At 39.8% G+C, this 19994-nt stretch overlaps 1 protein-coding gene across 4 annotated transcripts in view; it reads right to left on the reverse strand.

Moving 5' to 3' along the window:
• ASPHD2 (aspartate beta-hydroxylase domain containing 2) overlaps positions 1–19994 on the reverse strand; it is a 39366-nt gene continuing 19372 nt past the window's right edge. For 3 of the 4 annotated variants that reach the window (XM_072146949.1, XM_072146956.1, XM_072146966.1), the window contains exons 2-4: positions 18361–19496; positions 2232–2345; positions 1–715 (exon numbers count right to left, since the gene is read on the reverse strand). In XM_072146949.1, the coding sequence (XP_072003050.1) occupies positions 606–715; positions 2232–2345; positions 18361–19312 (1176 nt within the window). In that variant the 5' untranslated portion in view covers positions 19313–19496 and the 3' untranslated portion in view covers positions 1–605. The remainder of the gene's footprint in view (positions 716–2231; positions 2346–18360; positions 19497–19994) is intronic. The other variant, XM_072146976.1, reaches the window with a different exon arrangement.

The following is a 19994-nucleotide window of genomic DNA, read 5'->3' on the forward strand; positions in this document are numbered from 1 at the left end:
ATGGTTGTCATGTTCATGTTATGAGTACACCGCTTTGTGTCCTGTCCTTAACTTGGATTTCAGAATTGTATAAATATACAGTAGCAACATGTAACATACTATAGTAGTGCTGCATTCTAGTAGAGGATGGAGAATATGGTATTAGCTGCAAAGAGATAATACAGTCCTTGCTATAGAACTGAGCGTTGTGGAGTCTTTCCAGCCATTCCCTGAATACTTCCTATTAGCGCCTATTGATTTTCTCCCAGCCTTGGACTCATTGTAATAAGCTTTTAAGTAGAAGGTTGGTTTGTGCTGTTTATTAAATATGGAGCCAGGAGTCTTTAGCTTCCATATCAAGTGCTCTGCTCTGCCGAGTAGAGTTCGGTGCTCTTCGTGCCAGAGTTGCAAGTTGGTTGATGCATATGCTTTATCATCACATTATTTCTACAATGTAAACCTATGGAAAAGCCAATGGTTAAATAGATAACATAAGATGTAGCTAATATACACAGAAGGTTTTTTTTTTAGTGTTTGTTTTCGAGACAAGCTTTTTTTTTTTTTTTTTTTTTTGAAGCGATATCCCATGAGCATAGAGGTTTTGTTGCAAAAGTGTATTCTTAAAATCAGCGTCCAGGAGCAAATATGGAATCCAGGGCTTGGCGTTCAGCTGCTGCTACGTTGGGATGCCACAAATCAACCATAAAAATCACTCTAGGGCCTTCATCTGCTGATCCTAAAGTAACAGAGATATAAGAAGGCGTTTATATTTTAACGAAGGCAAAATATTTCATTAAACATATTTTAACTCCTTTTCAATACATAATATACATTATGTAGTCAGGAAGATTGCAAGGAGAAGGGGTCAGGAGAATAGGAGAGGATCCCGTGTATTAAACCGGTCCCAACAACAACCTCTTGATGCTGCAAACAAGGGCAACTAAGAGTTTGGAGAGCATAATTCGCCCCACCAGAGTAACGTAATTGGGCAGCAATAGGTTGATGTGAAAGCTGGAAGGCTATCATCAGCTCCCTGTACGGTCATCTCACTCCAATTGTCAAAGGGAAATAAAAACGGAGAGCTAAAATGGGAATACTCATGAATTTTTATCAGATAATTTAGCCACATGGACAAAAAGAAATCTGTAGTGTGGAAAGTACTTATGAATATCTATTGTAAGACTTTCTATGCATGCTTTGTAACCTGTACAAATGTCAATGCTTAGGACTGGGGTGGTGGAAAGTTGTGCACATCAACTATTGATAATGGCGTTATCCGGTTTTAGATGGAATGCCATCCAAAATTTGAAACAAAACAAAATGTTTCATATATTAAAGTGATTTTATTTAAAGCAATAAGAGGTTTCCTTTAAGTGAGAACCTATGATCACCATTTAAAGGGGCCTTCCAATCTTGTACAAAGCTGCTATCATACTGTATATTTGATTGACTTAAGTGCAGCTGTAAGCCGAGGGACACATCGCCCCCAAGATTATAGTGACAAAAGTGTAATGTGGCTTGGTTTACAGCAATGTGAACCCCTTCCATGCTAGTATAAATAAATAACAGTAAACATAAACATTCTGCACCATTTTTGCACACATAATTAAAGGGGGGTTATTTAAAAAAAACCCCATTGGTGTCCGGGATAAAAATAAACAAACATTTACTTAACTCCCGGTGGCTGCCAGTGCTCCGATCTCTAATGTCCATACCCCATGTAAACAAACAGAGGCTTGCAAGCTGTGCTGCGCTTCCTGCCGGCTACACCCGTCCCTATTCCCAGCCTTGAATGATGCAGGACGGGTGGGCGTGGCCGACCACCTAGGCTGGCCTGAAGCTGAACGCTGTGTGGCTTCCGTGCCCCTGTTTGATTACATGGGACATGAACTGTAGAGATCGCAGTGCTGGAGGGCACCAGGAGGTAAGCACACATTTAATTTCTTTTTTTAACCCACCCAATCCCAGCCACCAATGTTTTTTTTATACCAATCCACGTATGCAATCCATACATGTAACCAGATGGGGAACTGAGGGTATATAGATTCAGTTATGCTCTTCTATGATGGAAGAGCAGCACATAAAATATAGCTTTGGTGTGAACTTATCCTGTCTGTGATGAAGAAGTTTGCCATGGATCAGTAAAATGGTTAAAGGGATGATTTTATGATTGAATTGCATTAACAAACAAAAAAAACCCCCAAACATTCATACACAAACAAGGTCTTTCTATCTTAAACAAATGGACTTACCTTCATGAAATGCTGTGTGCAGGAAAGAGTCATCAAAAAGAAGACAATGTCCTTCTGCCCAACACTGAGGTTCTCCTCCTACCACAAGTTCACAGTTAGCTGGGATTCGTAGACCTTGAGATGAAACACTGAAAGTTATTATAGAGCCAATTGAGGAATGTCAGATTCATAGTATTGAACTAATATTTGTCTTATGAAATTACAATTATTGTTGTTGAAGATATAAACCTTTACCTTCTCACTGTACATTGTAGATTTAATGTGCACATTTCAATCTGCATCAATTTTGCAACACAAAAGACACAGTATGAGGTCATCTACTTGACATATACCGTAAGTGTCCATGTCTACATTCTGTTTAGAAGCCTTCAGGTTTCTGTAGTATATAGTATAGTAAGAACTTTAATACCGCTGTAGCAAAAGTTTTATTATTTTATTTAATACTATGTCGACTAAATCAGTGCAGAGGATTTATACCATTCCGTGGGCAGAGAGCTGAAAGGACATTTGGGAATAACATTTTAAGGAGAGCTGCCTGTACATTACACGGTCAAACACTGCAGAGAATAAATCCCCAACAACGCCAGGCAAACCACAGCCACACTGATACTATGCCATTGTACGACCACTAGATTACACTTCAAGGCCTTGTTAAAGAGCCTTATTAAGTTATTGACACACATAACTTATAGTCAAACTGCCGGCCAAGTCTTGAGTTGAAATGACAGTTAAATATGGTAATATTTATATATTTGTTATCCATGGCCTCCTTCTTTCTAATATCAACTTTTATAAATATGTGCAGGAGAATGTGCAACCCTCCCCCAGTTCACTTGGCACTTCCACTCTTCCTCTGCCGTTTGTAATCTTACACAGTGGGAGAGGGGGAACTGTGTAACAGCCTGTGAAGTTGCAGCAAAGAGGCGCTCTGGTAACACTCCCAGAACCCTTCTGACTCATTAGCATAATTCTAAAAGTTGATTTTAAAAGAAAAGCAAAGAATAACAAACAAGATTACCACAGTCACAGTCCCTGAATCTAAGTGCCCCAGATTTTTCCATGCTTGATTTTGAGAATAGAGTTCCTTCTGGGTATTCACAGAATTCTGGGCATTCATATTACATGAAATTCTATTGTCAGATATACACATTTATTCAATTGCATGTTATAAAATTGCTGTGGACACTGATCCTGATGAGTCCCATGGAGTACAGGAAGTCAAAAGCTCTCTGTACCTTAGTTGCTCCAGATCTAGGAGTTAACCTGTGTGAGGGTGTGGAGCTACCGGTGATGGAAGAAGGGTAGGGGGCTACATGGTGAAGGGGTGGAGTCTCTTATGCTCAGAATGTGACATTACTTTATGGAATATTTATCTACTGATCTCAATGTGTGCATTATGTATAAACTGTGAAATCACTGTAGGTTGTCCTACAGTCCTCTGCTGTGATATAACCATGTGTAGCGAAGTGATATTGCTACAAGCTTTCATTCAGAAGGGACATTGAAGCTGGCCAGAACTCATAGGGATATGAATGGATCAAAATATGGGGAAAACTTTTAGAATCTTTTAGAGGCTGCAAAAGACTTCAGGCAGGGACAACATCCAAAAAACATACCACTACAAATGAAATACAGTAGTCTAAGTCAAAGAATATTCATGTGGTAAAATGTCCCAGACCTAATTCCTATCAAGAATCTGTAGGTTGAATTCAAAACTGTAGTTTACAAGTTCTCCAACCAACCTGATTGAGGTACACTTAAGCGCAAAATCCCAGCCTCTAGATGTCCCAAGTTGGTAGAGACATAACCCAACACACCTGCAGCTGACGTTCCAGCTAAAAGGTGGCCCTACAAAGGATTGACTCGTATGCATGCCACTAGAACACTTTTTTATTATTTAGCAAAAATTTGTAAAAGCTCTTTCCCTTACATTTCACATATATTTCATATTTTATGTGATGGAGCATAACAATGCATCAATAGACCATGTTTTTCACTAGATACTTTGCTGCAGGGTTTAATTAATTGTAAATGTGATCCAAAAGCGCAACAAAAATAGCATCAAATGTAAGCAGTAGTTCTTACTTACTAAAAAACTACCCCCCCAGGGCAAGACTATACTACTACAATGCAAGGAACCCAAAAGGCTGTAGTAGCAGAATGAGGAGACATCACACTATGTAACAGTTCTGAAACTCTTCTCTTTCCTGGGGTTTGGCACTTCGACTTGGTGCAATATGAAGGTGCTAATTACAAGAAAATATTCAGCAGTAACGTAACTAGGTCAGGCATCAGAATCTCTCAAATTTCCTCCTGCAAGCTCTTGTATGTGCTTATCCCGCCTGGTTTCACTACTGTTATGTTTGAATTTTCCACTTTTACTTTGACTTCTCAATAAAAGAAAATACCCAAAACATAACACAGAAATATTACAGAAAACAAATATTAACAATTGTTTAGAAATGACATACTCATGGCTTTTTTATTTCCTGCTCTTTAGAGTCTATCTGGACTGGGGCTGCACGATGCATTGAAACTTCTGTACTTTTTCGATACTTTAACCCCTTAGCGCTCTGCGCCGTAGCTGTACTGCCTGTGACGTCATCTTAAAGGCAAAGTGTCAGCCTATGCATCTGCATAGGCTGGCACTGATAATACCCTGCAATACATTAGTATTGCAGAGTATTATCAAGAACAAGCAATCAGATGATTGCTTGTTCATATCCCATGGTGGATCATGTAAAAAAATGTAAAAAAAATGTTTTTCAATAAAAAATTACTTTATAAATCACTAAAAATGCCCATAAGCCCCAAAACATATAAAGAGACATATAACACTCAAAAAAGTCTAAATCATAACACAAACCCCACATATATAGTATCACCGCGTCCGTAACAATCCATAGAATAAAACTAAATAACTATTGAACCCATATGATGAACGCCGTAAAAAAAAAAAAAAACGTTAAAAACCCGCCAAAAATTATGATTTTTACCTATTATATCCCACTAAAAATGCAATAAAAAGTGATCAACAAAACATATGTACTCCAGAATGATATTGTTGCAAAGAACAACATGTCCCGCAAAAAACAAGCCATCAACCAGCTCTGTAGCCAAAAACGTAACAATGTTATGCCACTTGGAAGACGGCGATGCAAAAATGATAGATTTTTCCCCACATTAGGGTTTTATTTGGCAAATTTAGTAAAACATAAGAAAAAATATTCATGTCTGGTATCCCCGTAATCGTATCGACCCATAGAATAAAGATAACATGATTATTAGGCTATACGGTGAACACAAAAAAAAAAAAAAAAGTTAAAAATCCAGTACAGAATTGATGCTTTTCTACTCATGACCTCAAAAAAAGTTCCAAAATTTTCAACAATAGGTGATACCAACCCCAAAATGGTAACACTGGAAAAAGCATCTCGTCCCGCAAAAAAACTGCCGTCACATGGCCCAAATAACGGAAAAGCGAAAATGTTATAGCCTTCAAAAGGGGGCAACCAGAAAACTAAAATCCTGGCAGCTGCAGGGCGCTCCTTCCCTTCTGCGCCTTGCTGTGCCCCCATAACACAAGTAATGTCCACATGTGGGGGGTCGCTGCACTCAGGAGAAATTGTAGAACAAATTTTATGGTGAGTTTTCTCTTTTTATCTTTTGGAAATGTGTAAATTTTAGGGCTAGATGAACGTATAACCGACAAAATTTGACCATTCTAAATTTCACCGCCATTTTGATTCAATTACTATGAAGATCTGAAGGGGTTAACAATCTTTGTAAATGCTGTTTCTGATAGTTTGAGGGGTGCAGATTTGAAAATGGGTTGGTTATATAGGGGGTTTTGTTGCTAAATATGTAAAATTTGATTTCAAACAGTATTTATCCCCAAAATAGTCAATTCCGAAAATACGGAAAATCGCTATTCGATTTGTAGGCCGCGTGACGTCAAAATAAATTATCCAAACATTTCAAAAATTATGAAAATGTAAAGTAGACAAATGGGAAATGTTATTCTGCAAGTTATTTAGGTGGTAAATTTATCTGCCTGAAAACGCGGTGATTTTGAATTTCGAAAATGGCAAATTTTTCTAAAAATTCATCATTTTTTTCTTTTTTTTGTAAATAAACGCAAAACGTATCAGCCAAAATTTACCACTAAAATGAAGTACAACATGTTGGGAAAAAACAATCTCAGAATCGCTTTGATAAGTAACAGTGTTCAAAAGTTATAACCATATAAAGAGACGCAGGTCAAATTTCAAAAAAAAGTTGCGAGCCTTAACCTGCAAACAGGCTGCGTCCTTAAGGGGTTAAAGGGAACCCGTCACATTTTTCAAAAATACAGATAGTGACAGTTTTCCTTAGAGCCCTAGTAACGAACGGACACCTTTCTTTTAGCTAAAAATGATAGTTTTACCTGGTATCCAAGTATGGCTACAGCGAGTCGAGGTCGGGCGTGGCCTCCTCGGGCTGAATCCATCCTCTTTCTGTATGCAGCTGCACTGTCACGTGACCAGGGTGACATCATCACAGGTCCTTTAGCTTTTTAGCATAAGAAAACTGTACACCAAGCATATATCTCATGAAATCAGAGCATATTGTATCACATAAGCACATAAGCCTGCATGGCGAGGAGTAGAAGTCCATGCAGGCTGCTGTGATTGTTTTATATGGTCAGATATGTACATGGGGTATAGTTTGCTAATGTTAAGTGGCTTAAAGGAACTGTGATGATATCACCCTGGTCACATGACATTAGACCACGCCCCTCGACTCACTCCAAAGGAGGAGGCAAGTTTATAACTCTGATATTATGGGGTTCTGAAAGATACTATTTTTAGCTAAAAGCAGGGTGTCAGTTACTAGGGCTCTGTAGGAACCTGTCACTACCTCTATTTGTAAAAAACGTGCCGACAGGTTCCCTTTAAAGCTCAGAAAGGTTCTAGATCACGTTTGTCATTTTCGGTACTGGACATTAAATGACTGCTGTTCTACAGATCCCGTAGTAGCTCTCCCACATTGTTAGTTCCTATAAGGGAATCCTCTCTGAGGAGATGTCGGGGAGAGAATTCTTGGGCCTCCATCAAGGAAATACCATAATTTGCCCATATATGGTGTATCTACATTTCGGAGGTTCCCCTAACACAAGGTCTCTAAATTATTTAATGTCATCCAATTAGGATTTGAATGGAAGGTTTTTAAGAGCTTTGCTAGAGACTCTATAGGGTGAACTTGTGCGACAGTGCAGTACATAATACTACGTCGCATGTTGGTAAGAGGTTAATGTGGACTTCTATAACTCTCCCAAAGTCTCCCTAATAAGACAAAGAAATAAGCAAATAAGTTTTCCAGGGTGGAAAACCATGTTCTCTGTGCTAACTCAAGCAAGCCAAATTCTTTCACTAGTCACTGGCTTGAGAAAGCGCCGAGCGGCGCGAAACGGCCCGTTGGCTGACTTAGCGGCACTGCGTGCCTCCCTGTGTACCACTTGGTGTGAATAAAGAAGAATATTTTTCACGATATTGGTGAGTGCTCCTTCTTTCCTCTTTTTGTACATTTAAATTCTTTCACTAGACTGGTGAGATGCATCAAAACATGGACTGTCTATTCCTTTCGGAAGAGACTAACTGGTTTTGGCATTATCCCGCGTGATATTCAAGAATTTCAGATCTAGATGTAGAGGGAGTTGACTTATTTAGCACCCGGCCTAAAATGGCCTTCACTTTTTTTCCCCATGCTCAAATTCCAAAAGTCATAACTTTTTTATCCAACATGGACATAAAAGGTCTTGTTTTTTGCAGATTTTTTTGTATTTCCAAAAAGATTCAAATCAATATTTGTAAATAGAATAGTGAATCAAATTTATTAACGCTTTCCTGCAGCAAACTGGCTACCTCCACATTTGGTCGGTCCGTATTGGTACATAGACCTGATACCTTCATCATTCCAAAGTAACAAGATTTGTTTTTTTGTGGCATCCCCTATTGAGCCCACAGGGCGAAACATGCCATGTCGGGAGTACCTCCACAAATAATCAACAATATGGGACCTTGACCAGGTTAGTGGTTTAACAAGGTCATTTATTGCAGGTATTGGTTCCTGTCGGGGAGGCAGCCAATTAAGTTGAAGCTTATAAGGTGCAACAGGTATTTTACCAAATAGGGTGTAAAAGCATAGTCACCCCAGTCCCAGGGGAACACCATCAAGCACCATAGCCTCACTTGTATAGACACCTTTTCTTCTGGCGACATAGCCAATTCATCAGGACAAATTCAAGGTGACACTTCCTAAGGAACATTGGCCCCTGTCACCTTTATCATTATATTGAGGTAAGCACCCTCTTTTTTGTATATGGCCTGGTATACGCTATATATTATATTAATACCAGACACGTACAGCCAGTGACAACAGTGTTATTGACTTTTTTTTTTAAACTGTGGTGGCTTAGCCATTTACATTTTGTCATCACAAGTCGAATCCCTCCTTTTTAACTACTCTTGCATTACAAGTTAAGTCTTATACACTCCATCTTTGTTTGGATTTCCATTTTCTATATGCCTATTAAAGGTGGCCTGTAAAGGTAAAAATCTCCATAAGGAGATTAGTTTCTTCCCAACTTTTTGTAATAGGCGGGGGTCGGTGGATATAATAGAAATTTAGCAAAAAATGGTGCAAGAACGATTTCCAAAGAATTTCACAACACTGCAATGTTTTTCACAGGATAGTCCTCTAAACCCATCTACAGACAGGAGAGACTTATGCCAATTGTAAGATTTCCAATTCAAACATTGGGAGATTTGTTCCAACTGATGAGCTACGGTTGATCTATTAGGATTGACTAGAACTGCTAGATTTTATTTTCGGTGTTAGTTGGAGACTTGTCTTCTCACAGTGGAGGCAGGGAGTGGAGCAAGTTCGGCATAAATGGTGTCTGAACTAAATTCAGCAAAGCCTGTTATTTACCATTTTGGAATTTATGGCAGAAGAAAATGTTTGTTTTTCATTTTTGAAGCTCCAATGTCTTCCTTTTCTTCTTCTTATTAAAAGTTCTCACTTCCTACACAGGTTTGATTTTGTCCTGTATCATAAGAGGGTCTGATTAGGACTCTGTTTCAGGGAGTGAGTATGCATTACTACAAATCACTGTTAGGAAGTCCCTGGCTAAAGGACACCCGACTAACGGGTGACTCCTAGTTACAGACAAAGCTCTCCTCCCACTGACCTCAGATGAAGCTCTCTGGATGCCGGTAATTTACTGAACTGTAGCCTCAGATGGAAAGTTATCATATGTGTCTGAAATTAAGTGAAATTAATTTGTGTTCTAATGCCAAGAATTTTAAAAATTCTAATTGTCACAATGACGAAAAACAAAACAAAAATAAAAATATACTTTTTATCACATACAGTACATACAAAGCTCATCTTAAGAGCAAATCTACAGAACCTTAGACCTAGGTCTTTATTTCACGCTACCGTTTAAACCTCCCAACTTACATGAAATGGGTAGGATCTCTCTTTCTTAAAGGGAACCTACCACCCCGATTCTACCTATAAAGGTGGTAGGTGGATGGATGGGACGTGAGGAGAGCCCTTTTTTGGGCTAATCCTCACATCCCGGGTGTCTTTTAGAAAACTTTATTGCATGTATATGCAAATTTTTTTATGTGGCTACTGGGGCGTGGAGTAGCCAGACACGAGGCTACTAGTCGCGGCTACTCCATGCCCCAGTAGCCACGTAACTCCGCCTACCAGGTAATCTTCGGTGCGCAGCTCCTGGTAGCTGCGCGCCCTCGGCTGATTCCCTCGGCATCTTTGGCCTTCTGCGCATGCGCAGTAGCTCCAGCCCCGGAGCCGCGCAGCCGATGGCCTGCGTTCTGTGCATGCGCAGAACGCAGGGGACCCGGACGAGGGCGCGCCGAAGATTACCTGGTAGGCAGAGTAACGTGGCTACTGGGGCGTGGAGTAGCAGCGACTAGTAGCCTCATGTCCGGCTACTCCACGCCCCAGTAACCGCATTAAAAAATTTGCATATACATGCAATAAAGTTTTCTAAAAGACACCCGGGACGTGAGGATTAGCCCAAAAAAGGGCTATCCTCACGTCCCATCCATCCACCTACCACCCCTTCTACCTTTATAGGTAGAATCGGGGTGGTAGGTGCCCTTTAAGTCTCATGCTTTCCATAATCCTCACTTGTAAAGACAGAATTCAGTGACATACAGTTACATCAGGGTATGGGAGGCAGTTTCAAGTTGGACAACTAATAATACCGAATAACGGTGGAGAATTTTTGAGGCAAAAATATTTTAACATTTCCAAAAGAGATAGACAGTTAAAGATATAACAGAACAAGACTGCAGACTAGAAATATATGGTGTGAGCTCTTCTTTATATTTCCTGATTTATTAGTAGAACGATCCGGCAGAGCCTTGCCATTAGCCAGATCAATACAATATGCTAATTGCTAATCAGTTTTCATTCTGTCGCCTATACCAGGCAGAAGCAAAAATCATTACAACACTGTGTTCTACAAAGACCTAGAGCCGCCTGGCAGTATCCTGCAGTTATTTACAGTGGAGGAGTGACTGGACAGGATATTATCTACATCTATATGTGGTACCCAGATTTACTAGTTATGTACAGCTTAGACACATCTAGATAACAAAAATACATTTGAAGGGGAAAAAAGAAGTAATTTGAAAAGATGGTTAGCTTTATAAGAAGGAAAATCCTGGCCACTTCATTGACTTCAGCAGTAACAATTTACAGCAATCTAAAAAGCTTGAAGGCTATTCTTGCCATAAAATATACAGAAAGCCTAACAAACCTTATTTACACTCATCAGTATCAGTACCTGCCGACCCTCTTTAAATATGACCAGTCACCAATACCATTGGTTAGGGATTGGAAGCCGTTCCCAACTATTCGAGCTATGGAATTGACACAGAAAGTGGATACTGGACTACAGCTCCATACACTGCATGGTGACTTCACATACTGCAGTTCAGCTCCAATTCAAGTAAATGGGAGTTCTGCTGCACGTCAAGGAGCAGAGATGTGCTGCTGGCATTATTCTTTCTAAACATCACTAACCTGGAAACCCCATTCGAGCTAGGTTAGTGGTATATATAGGTTAATATGTTTTGCATTAAATTAATTTTAAAAAATTGTAAATTTTATGAAAATTTAAAAAAAAAGTGCAGCTTTTGGATTTATGTTCACAATACAGTTAGTCTAACTTATCTATAACAAAAGCCTAACGTTTGGAGTAGTGCTCATCATACAGTTAGTCAGACTTAGCTACTAATTAATATTAACCATATGTCTACTTTATGTTGCTATAGTTTTAACTTTTTTTTTTTATTAGGACAATCGGAGGCTTACAAAATCAAACAGAAATGTTCCACATTTTTAATGAAAATGTAATTCAATTTTTACAGGGGTTTCAAAAGTCCTATCTATCATAATTTCCCCACAATTCACCCCATTTTTAAAACTGCATCCTCAAACTATTCAAAACAGCCTTTATTAATGTTTTTAACCCTTTAAGACTCTCACAATGGCTTAAGAATATGGAGCCCCCGCCCCACCTTTGGGAAACCACTCCTCCATGTGTCCTTTTCAAAAATATGAATAACTCCCATCACTCGGGAGTGGCTATAGATGAGCGGGGGGGGGGGGGTATAAATGGCTCCTTTACAGCAACTCCCAGGTGCCAAGCGCGTAGTTAGAGAGCACATGACATTGACAGGTACTATACAGCATCTTTTAAAACAAAAACACTATGGCAGTGTATGTACTATGCTCTGTGGGGACTGGGGGAGTGCTAAAGATGGGTCTCCTGGTGACATCTTGGGCTTCAGAAGTCTTAAAATGAGGTATGTACTACCCAAGACAAATAGCACACAACAGATTCCACCATATCATTGTTTAACAAAAATGGTAACGTATGAAAAACAAAGTGCAATTCACATATCCGTAGCTTGTAGAACCATCAATTTCTTGAAGTACCGCTATGTCATTGATTCACCTGATCTTCAGGACAGCAGTCAGGAGGGTCTGGCAGTACTGAATCCTCATGGTCTTTGGACTAGAAAATGCAGGCACTTTTTTAGCAAGATGTTATCTTGCTAAAAAGTGTGTCTTATGGTCCGAAAAATATGGTCATTGTTTCTGTATGGCTTTTTAAAGCTGTATTTGGCCTGCTTTATACAGGGGTGTTTCAGTCCACTAGAATTTGTTGCATACGTCAAGGTGCCTGGGCCATTGCTACATCTTCATTCTTGTCTTTTACTGGTTATGACCCCGAAGCTCTTGTATTCCATTTCAAAAAATGTTAAAAGTACATGTTTTACCTTAACTACAGGAGCATTGCTCCTAATTTCTACCCAGCATCACGAATACTTCATACCAGTCAAAATGACAGGTAGATTTCTTTTAAGCTCCTGTTTGACTGTAGAAGAGTTCATGGTTGACCTCAATGACTGGAAGATTGCCAGTTCCTTCACAGTTGTTGTTTTTTGACAATTGTGGTGTTGTACATTACCAACCATATCCAGTTTGGTCTAGTCTGTCTAAAGAACATTTTCTAGGAGTCTCGAGGTTGATCAAATGTAACGTTTCAAACTTAAGCCACACTACCAGGATATGTTTAATAAGAAGCTTTTCCCCCTGTTAACCATTGGGCATTCTTGACCTGTGTGAATTAGCGAGATGCCCACTCCTGAGAAGATAAGCAACGGTCTTGAATTATTTAACTTTTGAAGTCTGTCATCCTACAGTGACAAGGTTTATTCACGTTATTTGGAAATGGCCTTATAACCTTACACAGAAAAGCAGGGACAATGGCACCTGCAAGACCATAACTTATGGTATGTTTTTCTCAGTGCTCCAAAACAAAACTTCTGCTTTCATAGGGGTGAACACACTTGCAGATGATCAATTGATGAAATGGCATTTAAAAGAGCAAGTTACCCTCTCATTTCTATTGATTTGTCACAAAATGGAAGCATTTGTCATGGTGGATTGTCATGGATATTCACCCAACTTTAACAACTTCTAAAAAAACTGATTTTATTTTTTACTTTCTCATGAAGTTGTCTTGTCATTTATATATTTACGTAGCATCTTTGCTCTTTTTTTTGATAAAACGCAAATAGTCATGTGGTTTGTCCCATCAGATACCACTTTACTACTCCCATAAAAAGAGGAATGCTTATAACAAACAAAGAGAGAATATAAAATGAATAAACCATAGTTTATACGGATTTTCCCCCACTACTTTATATCAATCTGCCAAGCTACTCCTGCAGACTGGATGTCATTTCCATTGTGACAGGTTTGCATCAAAATAGCCCTGTTACACACTTATTATCCCTCCATTTACAAAAAAAAAGTGACGGCAATTAACCTTGAAAGCCATTTGTCTTGTGAATCTGTGATCTGAATATAAAAGGTATGAAATGTCTCCACAAAGTGTCGGAGGCCTGGAAAAAACCTACTATGAAAAGTGTCATGTAAACAGCAGGGGACAGGAAGCACTAAAAGTAGCTGTGATCAATGCTAGTACATCAATACACGGCTGTCTGTACAGTGTATCCATGGAGCACAAAAGTTCACCTGAAGCAGCCAATCAATGAAACCTTTAACCTCGCAGCTACAACATAATGACTTCCATGATTAGCTTCCTCTAATATAGACCTCTTCCCCTCCAAATAAAGCAAATTCAGACAGGCACAGACTGATTTACTCCTTTTACAACATATACAGTAAGTAATTCATCTTTCTAGATGCTACATTTTAATTGGAATTATTTTCAATCACTTTACACGAATTGTACAGCACCGTGGCTGCGTAGGTACAGAGAGCCTGAACTCCTCATTACATAGAATAAAAGGAGACAATCCTGGAATTTCTATTATCTAGACTCCCGTAAAACAGTGCAATAACCAATGGGGCACATTTACTTACCTGTCCCTGGCAACATCCCCGAACCAGAATGTCCAACGATAATGAACTCTGCCGCGATTCACTTAGATTGTGTGCCAGCTTTCCTGAACATGTCGCTTCCGCCGGAGTTTCCTGAATTTGTCAGGACCAGCAGAGTTCACCATCTTCCTACCAATGTATAAGTGCATGCGACACAATTTTTAAGTTAAATCCCACGGTTTGTCCAAATCCATCAGATCGTCCGACGGCCCGCCCCCGATTTGTGTCGCATGGAAGCCAGCGCGATTGCGACAAAATCAGATTGTGTGCGACATAATCACCTACCAAATACCTGTCCCGCAATCCCCGCAACGTCGGAAAACCTGACGGAAATGCGTCCGCGGGACCCTTCGTAAATAAGCTCCAATGTGTTTGCAGTTCCAGCACTTCTATGTGTCACAACACTGGATTGTAACCATTGCAATATAGATTTTTCTCTGCCTTGAAAAATATGATCCAAGTGCCTGGGAAGTCTAGGGAATAGTATTGTGTACCTTTCCTACAAACTATCCTATTCTCTCCAGAAAATTCACACTTCACTGGTCATCAGAAAATGGCCTACTAAACTATTACCAGAATGTTGTCAAACAGCTTTTCGGTCAGGTTTCTTTCATGGCCCAGTGTGATGGCATCATCAAGAAAATCAACTTGATTGAAAAACACCTGAACTCAGGTGTTAACTGGTTGTATAAAGTCAAGGAGTCAGAGAGGTTAACACAGAAGTCAAGCTCTCCTTACCTCTGAACACCTCCTCCCCTTTGATTAATATCATGCACCGGACTCCAGGAGATCTGGTTAATGATATCCTTGGATGCAGGACCATCAATTACAATGAAGGAGGCATTCTGAGGCAGGGAAAGCTTGACTTCAGTGTTAAACTCTCCACCTCCTTGACTTCATAACACCAATTTACACCTCACTTAAAAGTTGATTTTCTGGATGATGCCACCACACTGTGCCATGAAGGAACTATGAACTGCAAGCTTCTCAGCTGCTTGATAACATACTGGTTTTGGTTAACTAGGCCAATGTCTGATGACAGGTTCACTTTAAAAAAACAGTTTCCCACAAGCCCCATAACTGCAAGAGTTATCGGAAACCTCCAATAACGCTAGCAGTGTAACACTGCTACATATGTTGTAGCACTAGGAGCTGCTTATTAGACTCTAATCTATCAAGTCCAACCTTTAAGAAGGTTTCCGTATAACTTGTGATATTGTTGCTCTCCATAAAAGGCATCTAGATCTCCTATGAACATGTACAAAGTAGCCACCACCTCCTGCAGCAGAGAGTTCAATAGTCTCACTACTCTTACTGTAAAGAACCCTTGTCTAAGGCGCTGGTAGAACCACCTCTGCTCTTGGTGTAGAGGATGCCCCTTGTGCTGGTCATAATCCTAGGTACAAAAAGATCTTTGGAGAGATCCTTGTGCTACCAGTTCAGGTATTTGTACATTGTAATGAGATCTCCCTTCAACCATTATTGTATTCTAGTCCCCCCATTACCCTAATAATCCTGGTTGCTCTCTTCTCCACCCGTTCCAGTTCTACCATGTCCTTTTTACACACTTGTGCCAAAAACTGTACACAATATTCCATGTGTGGTCTGACCAGGGATTTGTATAAGGGCAAAACTAGGTCTTTATCATGAGAATCAATTCCTCTCTTGATGCATCTCATAATTTTATAAATTTTATAAGTTTACTGTTCACTTATACCCCCCTCTCCCAAAGTCTTTTTCAGCTGCAGTTTTACAAAGTAATTCACTATTTAGGACATAATTGTACTTTCGGTTTCCATGGCCCAGTTGCATAACCTTACATTTATCTATGTAGCCATTTCTCCGCCCATACCTTCAGCTTCCAGAAAACCCTCTGTAATGTTATAGTATTGGCCTCGGTATCAATCACTTTACACAGCTAAGTATCACCTGCAAATATTGAAACTTGACTTTGTAAACCCTATATAAAGCAATTAAAAAGCAGGGGGCCCAATACTGACCCCTGTGGCACCCTACTGGTAACTTCAACCCAATCTGAGAATGTGCCATTAATGACGGCCCTATGTTTTCTAATACCAAGCCAAATGCTTACCCAATTACAGGAGATTTTTCCCTAGTCCCAGCAGACTTATTTTATGTACCAACCTTTTAGTGTACTGGCACTGTATCTAATGCCTTGGAAAACTCCAGATATACAACATCTACAGCCACCCCCTGATCCATTCTAGATCTTACCTCCTTGTAGAAGCCAAATCAGATTAGTCTGACAGGCCAATCCCTCATAAACCAATGCTAACAAACCCCTCAAATATTTTCCCCACAACAGAAGTCAAACTCACAGGTCTGCAGTTTCCAGTATCACTTTTTGATCCTTGTTGGACAGATGTATAGATTTTCTATGTACAATTGATGAAAAGGTACATTGGGGAACATTTATCATACACTGGCGCACGAGCATATTCGCAGCGGAATACATCAAGAGGCTTCCACCTCTTGCATTTGCGATTATTTTGTGGCGATAAATATGCCACTTTGTGTCCAGGTACATCTTCGGCCTCATGAACACGACTAAGTGCACATTGTGGGCTGCTTGTGGCCTGTCTGTCATTGGTGAGAGCACTGCAGACACCACTGTTATCGATAGGAAAGGACTTCCTGGACTGCAAAGATGACATGAATAGGACCGTCGGCACGGCGCACCATGTTGAAAGCGAGCTCAAGCAAATGTAATGTGACGGTGAGTTAGTAAAAAAAAACGGTTGTATTACATAGCCATGTGTATGAGGTCTGAGGGATAAGATTTATAGAATATCCAATCCATATTCTGTGTTAAAAACCTGCAGAGAGATTTAAATCTGGGAGTTTTAAATCTGAAGCTTGTTAATTATTGCTCAACGATTCCAACCCATATGTCCCTGACCTTGGGCTTAATGCCCACAAAGCAAATTGTCAACCATGAGAAACTGACGTTAACATCCATTTCTCTCCATCGATCTGTATCTGTCTGGGATAGGTTTTTCATGGATTTTCATAAATTATATTTGGAGTGATCAGTGAAAAAAATGGTTTTGACTAGGACACACTGTCCATTAAAATAACAGCCATGAGCACCGATCTATTTAATATTGTATTTAATGCCGCCATGTTAAAGAAACAGATAACACTCAGAGCTGCTGGTAACATACTGATTAGGTGTATTGTATTCAGTTATGTTACTTCAAATTTCATACTCTTCCTCAACTAAAAATACACTAAGGAGTATTTTTACTACGCAGAAAAAATATAGTGTGACCTCTGCATACATGTCCATAAATTATGTGTAATAATGGACACACAAATAAAAGTAGCTAAAAGCTATTTAAAGTAATGACACCAACTGAAATGTTTTAGTAATTTGGAAGAAATACGGTCACATCCTGAAAAAATAATATTAGTTGGTTAAACTGATGGCACATAAAAAAAAAAGTGTCATTACCAAGATGCTACACAAGAAACATCTATTGATGTGAGCAGTCTCAAAACATTTATACAAATATGGAGAGAACATATAAACTCTTTGCAGATGTTCACCTGGATGGGACCTGAACCCAGGACCTCAGAACTGCAAGGCTGTAGTGCTAACCACTAAGCCACTGCACCTGATAATTACCCACATCTGGGGATAATATATATTAATTTAGGAAAAAAAAAAAAAAAAAAAAAAAAAAAAAAATCGGTGAAGTAGTCAGTACTTATTTCATATGTTGTATGAGCCAGCATTTCCTTTACCACTGTAACCTTCATCGCAAGGTGGAGTCTTGTGGGGATTTTCTTTCACCCCTTTAATATCTCTTAAGAATGTCTAGGTGCCACTGTTCAAAAGATATAGCTATTTGAGAAGTGGACCACTGTCATGATATCTATTCACATGCTATCTGTATGGGGTATGTGCAATTAGGACATATATAGCTGTACAGAAATTGTGAAGGGGTTAAGAATTTGTCAAACTTTATCTCATTGACAGTTTTGATAGATCTGCCCCATTGATTGTAAATGGCACAAATATTACGACCCACACATCATTGCACTATATCGGTTAAATACCTGTTGTAATTTTATCAATATCATTATACATAGCTTAAATAATACATACCAAGATGGCATCTTATCCTGATGTTGGTGGGACCATAATGCTCTGTGATGACAGTCCCCGGAGTAAGCACAGATATACAAGCATTTCCAAACACATTGTTGCCAATGAAGGTACGGAGGTTTCCAAGCAAACGATACGTCCGTGGGCATTTCTTGCAATTGGCAGGAATACACACACCTTGGTTGACTAAATAAAATGTGTACCATTCCCCGGTGGGAGTACTGTTTATTTTCCACCCTTGAGGCAAGTTGCAGTTTGAAAAGCCTTTGTAGATGACTTCAAATTCATTAAGAACGGTGGTAAAGTTCTGTTCAAGCAGCTCCACGTCATGCTTTTGAGCATCCCGTGAAAAATACGGCATAGTGGGTAAATCAGGGAGGAAGAAAACTTCTGGCTTTTGTATGGATGGCCTGTCGTTTAGATAACGACCTTGCTCACGGATGCCTTTGTGAATTCTGCCCATGCCGGACCAGGAGTACCTTTTGGCATATTCCTGCAGATTGTGATAGAGTTTTTGGTTCAGTCCATCATTATGCGTACAGCGTACACACTCACGTGAGTGGCAATAAGCAAACCCGTTCTGCAAGCCTTTGGCGTCTGAACTCTGAATAAGTAAATTCACAGTAGCAAAGGGAGAACGGGGTTGGTCCTTGCCAACTCGGTAACAATACCATGCAAATAAGAGCAGGAGGCAGATAACGGTGGTTAGTGCGAAGGTATTGCAGTCACGCACAGCTTGGATGCAACCAGCAATCAGGTCACGGAGTCCTTTCAGCAAACAGGTCCAGTCAGTCAACCACTCTGCAGACATTTTTGTCCAGCTGCTGTCTGGTTTGTAAGACGATGCAATGCAACAAGGACTGGAAGTTCTAGGAGGGGCCCACACCATGCGGGTTAATATGGATGAATTGGTGAACGACACAACATGATCCTGCCTGTTCTCTTTAGACATCTAAGCAGAGTATTAGTAGCTACGAGGGGTTTGGTGCTGACATTCAGAAGCGAATAGAAACACATGAGACCATACAGACTTCCGGGGTCTGGTTTTGTACAGGACGTAGCAATGGGTCATTACCGGCTTTACTGCTATCCACTGAGGAGAGGTCATTCTGAAGAGGACCACAGGTTGTCTAGATCTGTTGGGAATAAAATAAACAGAAATAATAAAAAAAATTTATTAAGTTTGGCTTCATACCCAACAGCCACGATAACAAATATATGTGCTTTCAGCATCAGCATTGTATTGGCCATCAATATGATAATTCTTGTCAGGGATTCAAACAATATATTAGATTACACACAACAATCATACTTTATGCATTAAAGTCTTTGAATTCAACATATAAAATTGATCTTAAAAGTTAACTATAGTGAACAGTTAGCAGAAATAAAATCCCCTTCTATTGGTCCATGGGGTCCCAGTTTTTGGAACCCCCACAGATCAGATTATTTCCTTTGAATAAGTGGTAACATCTGAGCATTATATCCCTTTGGTTTAAAATTTTGCAGCACAGCAGTTCAAATGAGAATTGCGCGAAGTAGTGAGCTCAGGAAGGAGGGGGGGGGGGGGAGAGGCTGAAGGAGGAGGGGGGGAGATGCGGGCAATGACGGAGGATGATGGGAAGCAAAATTGA

Source organism: Engystomops pustulosus, chromosome 1 (genome assembly GCF_040894005.1).
Source record: "Engystomops pustulosus chromosome 1, aEngPut4.maternal, whole genome shotgun sequence".
NCBI lineage: Eukaryota > Metazoa > Chordata > Amphibia > Anura > Leptodactylidae > Engystomops > Engystomops pustulosus.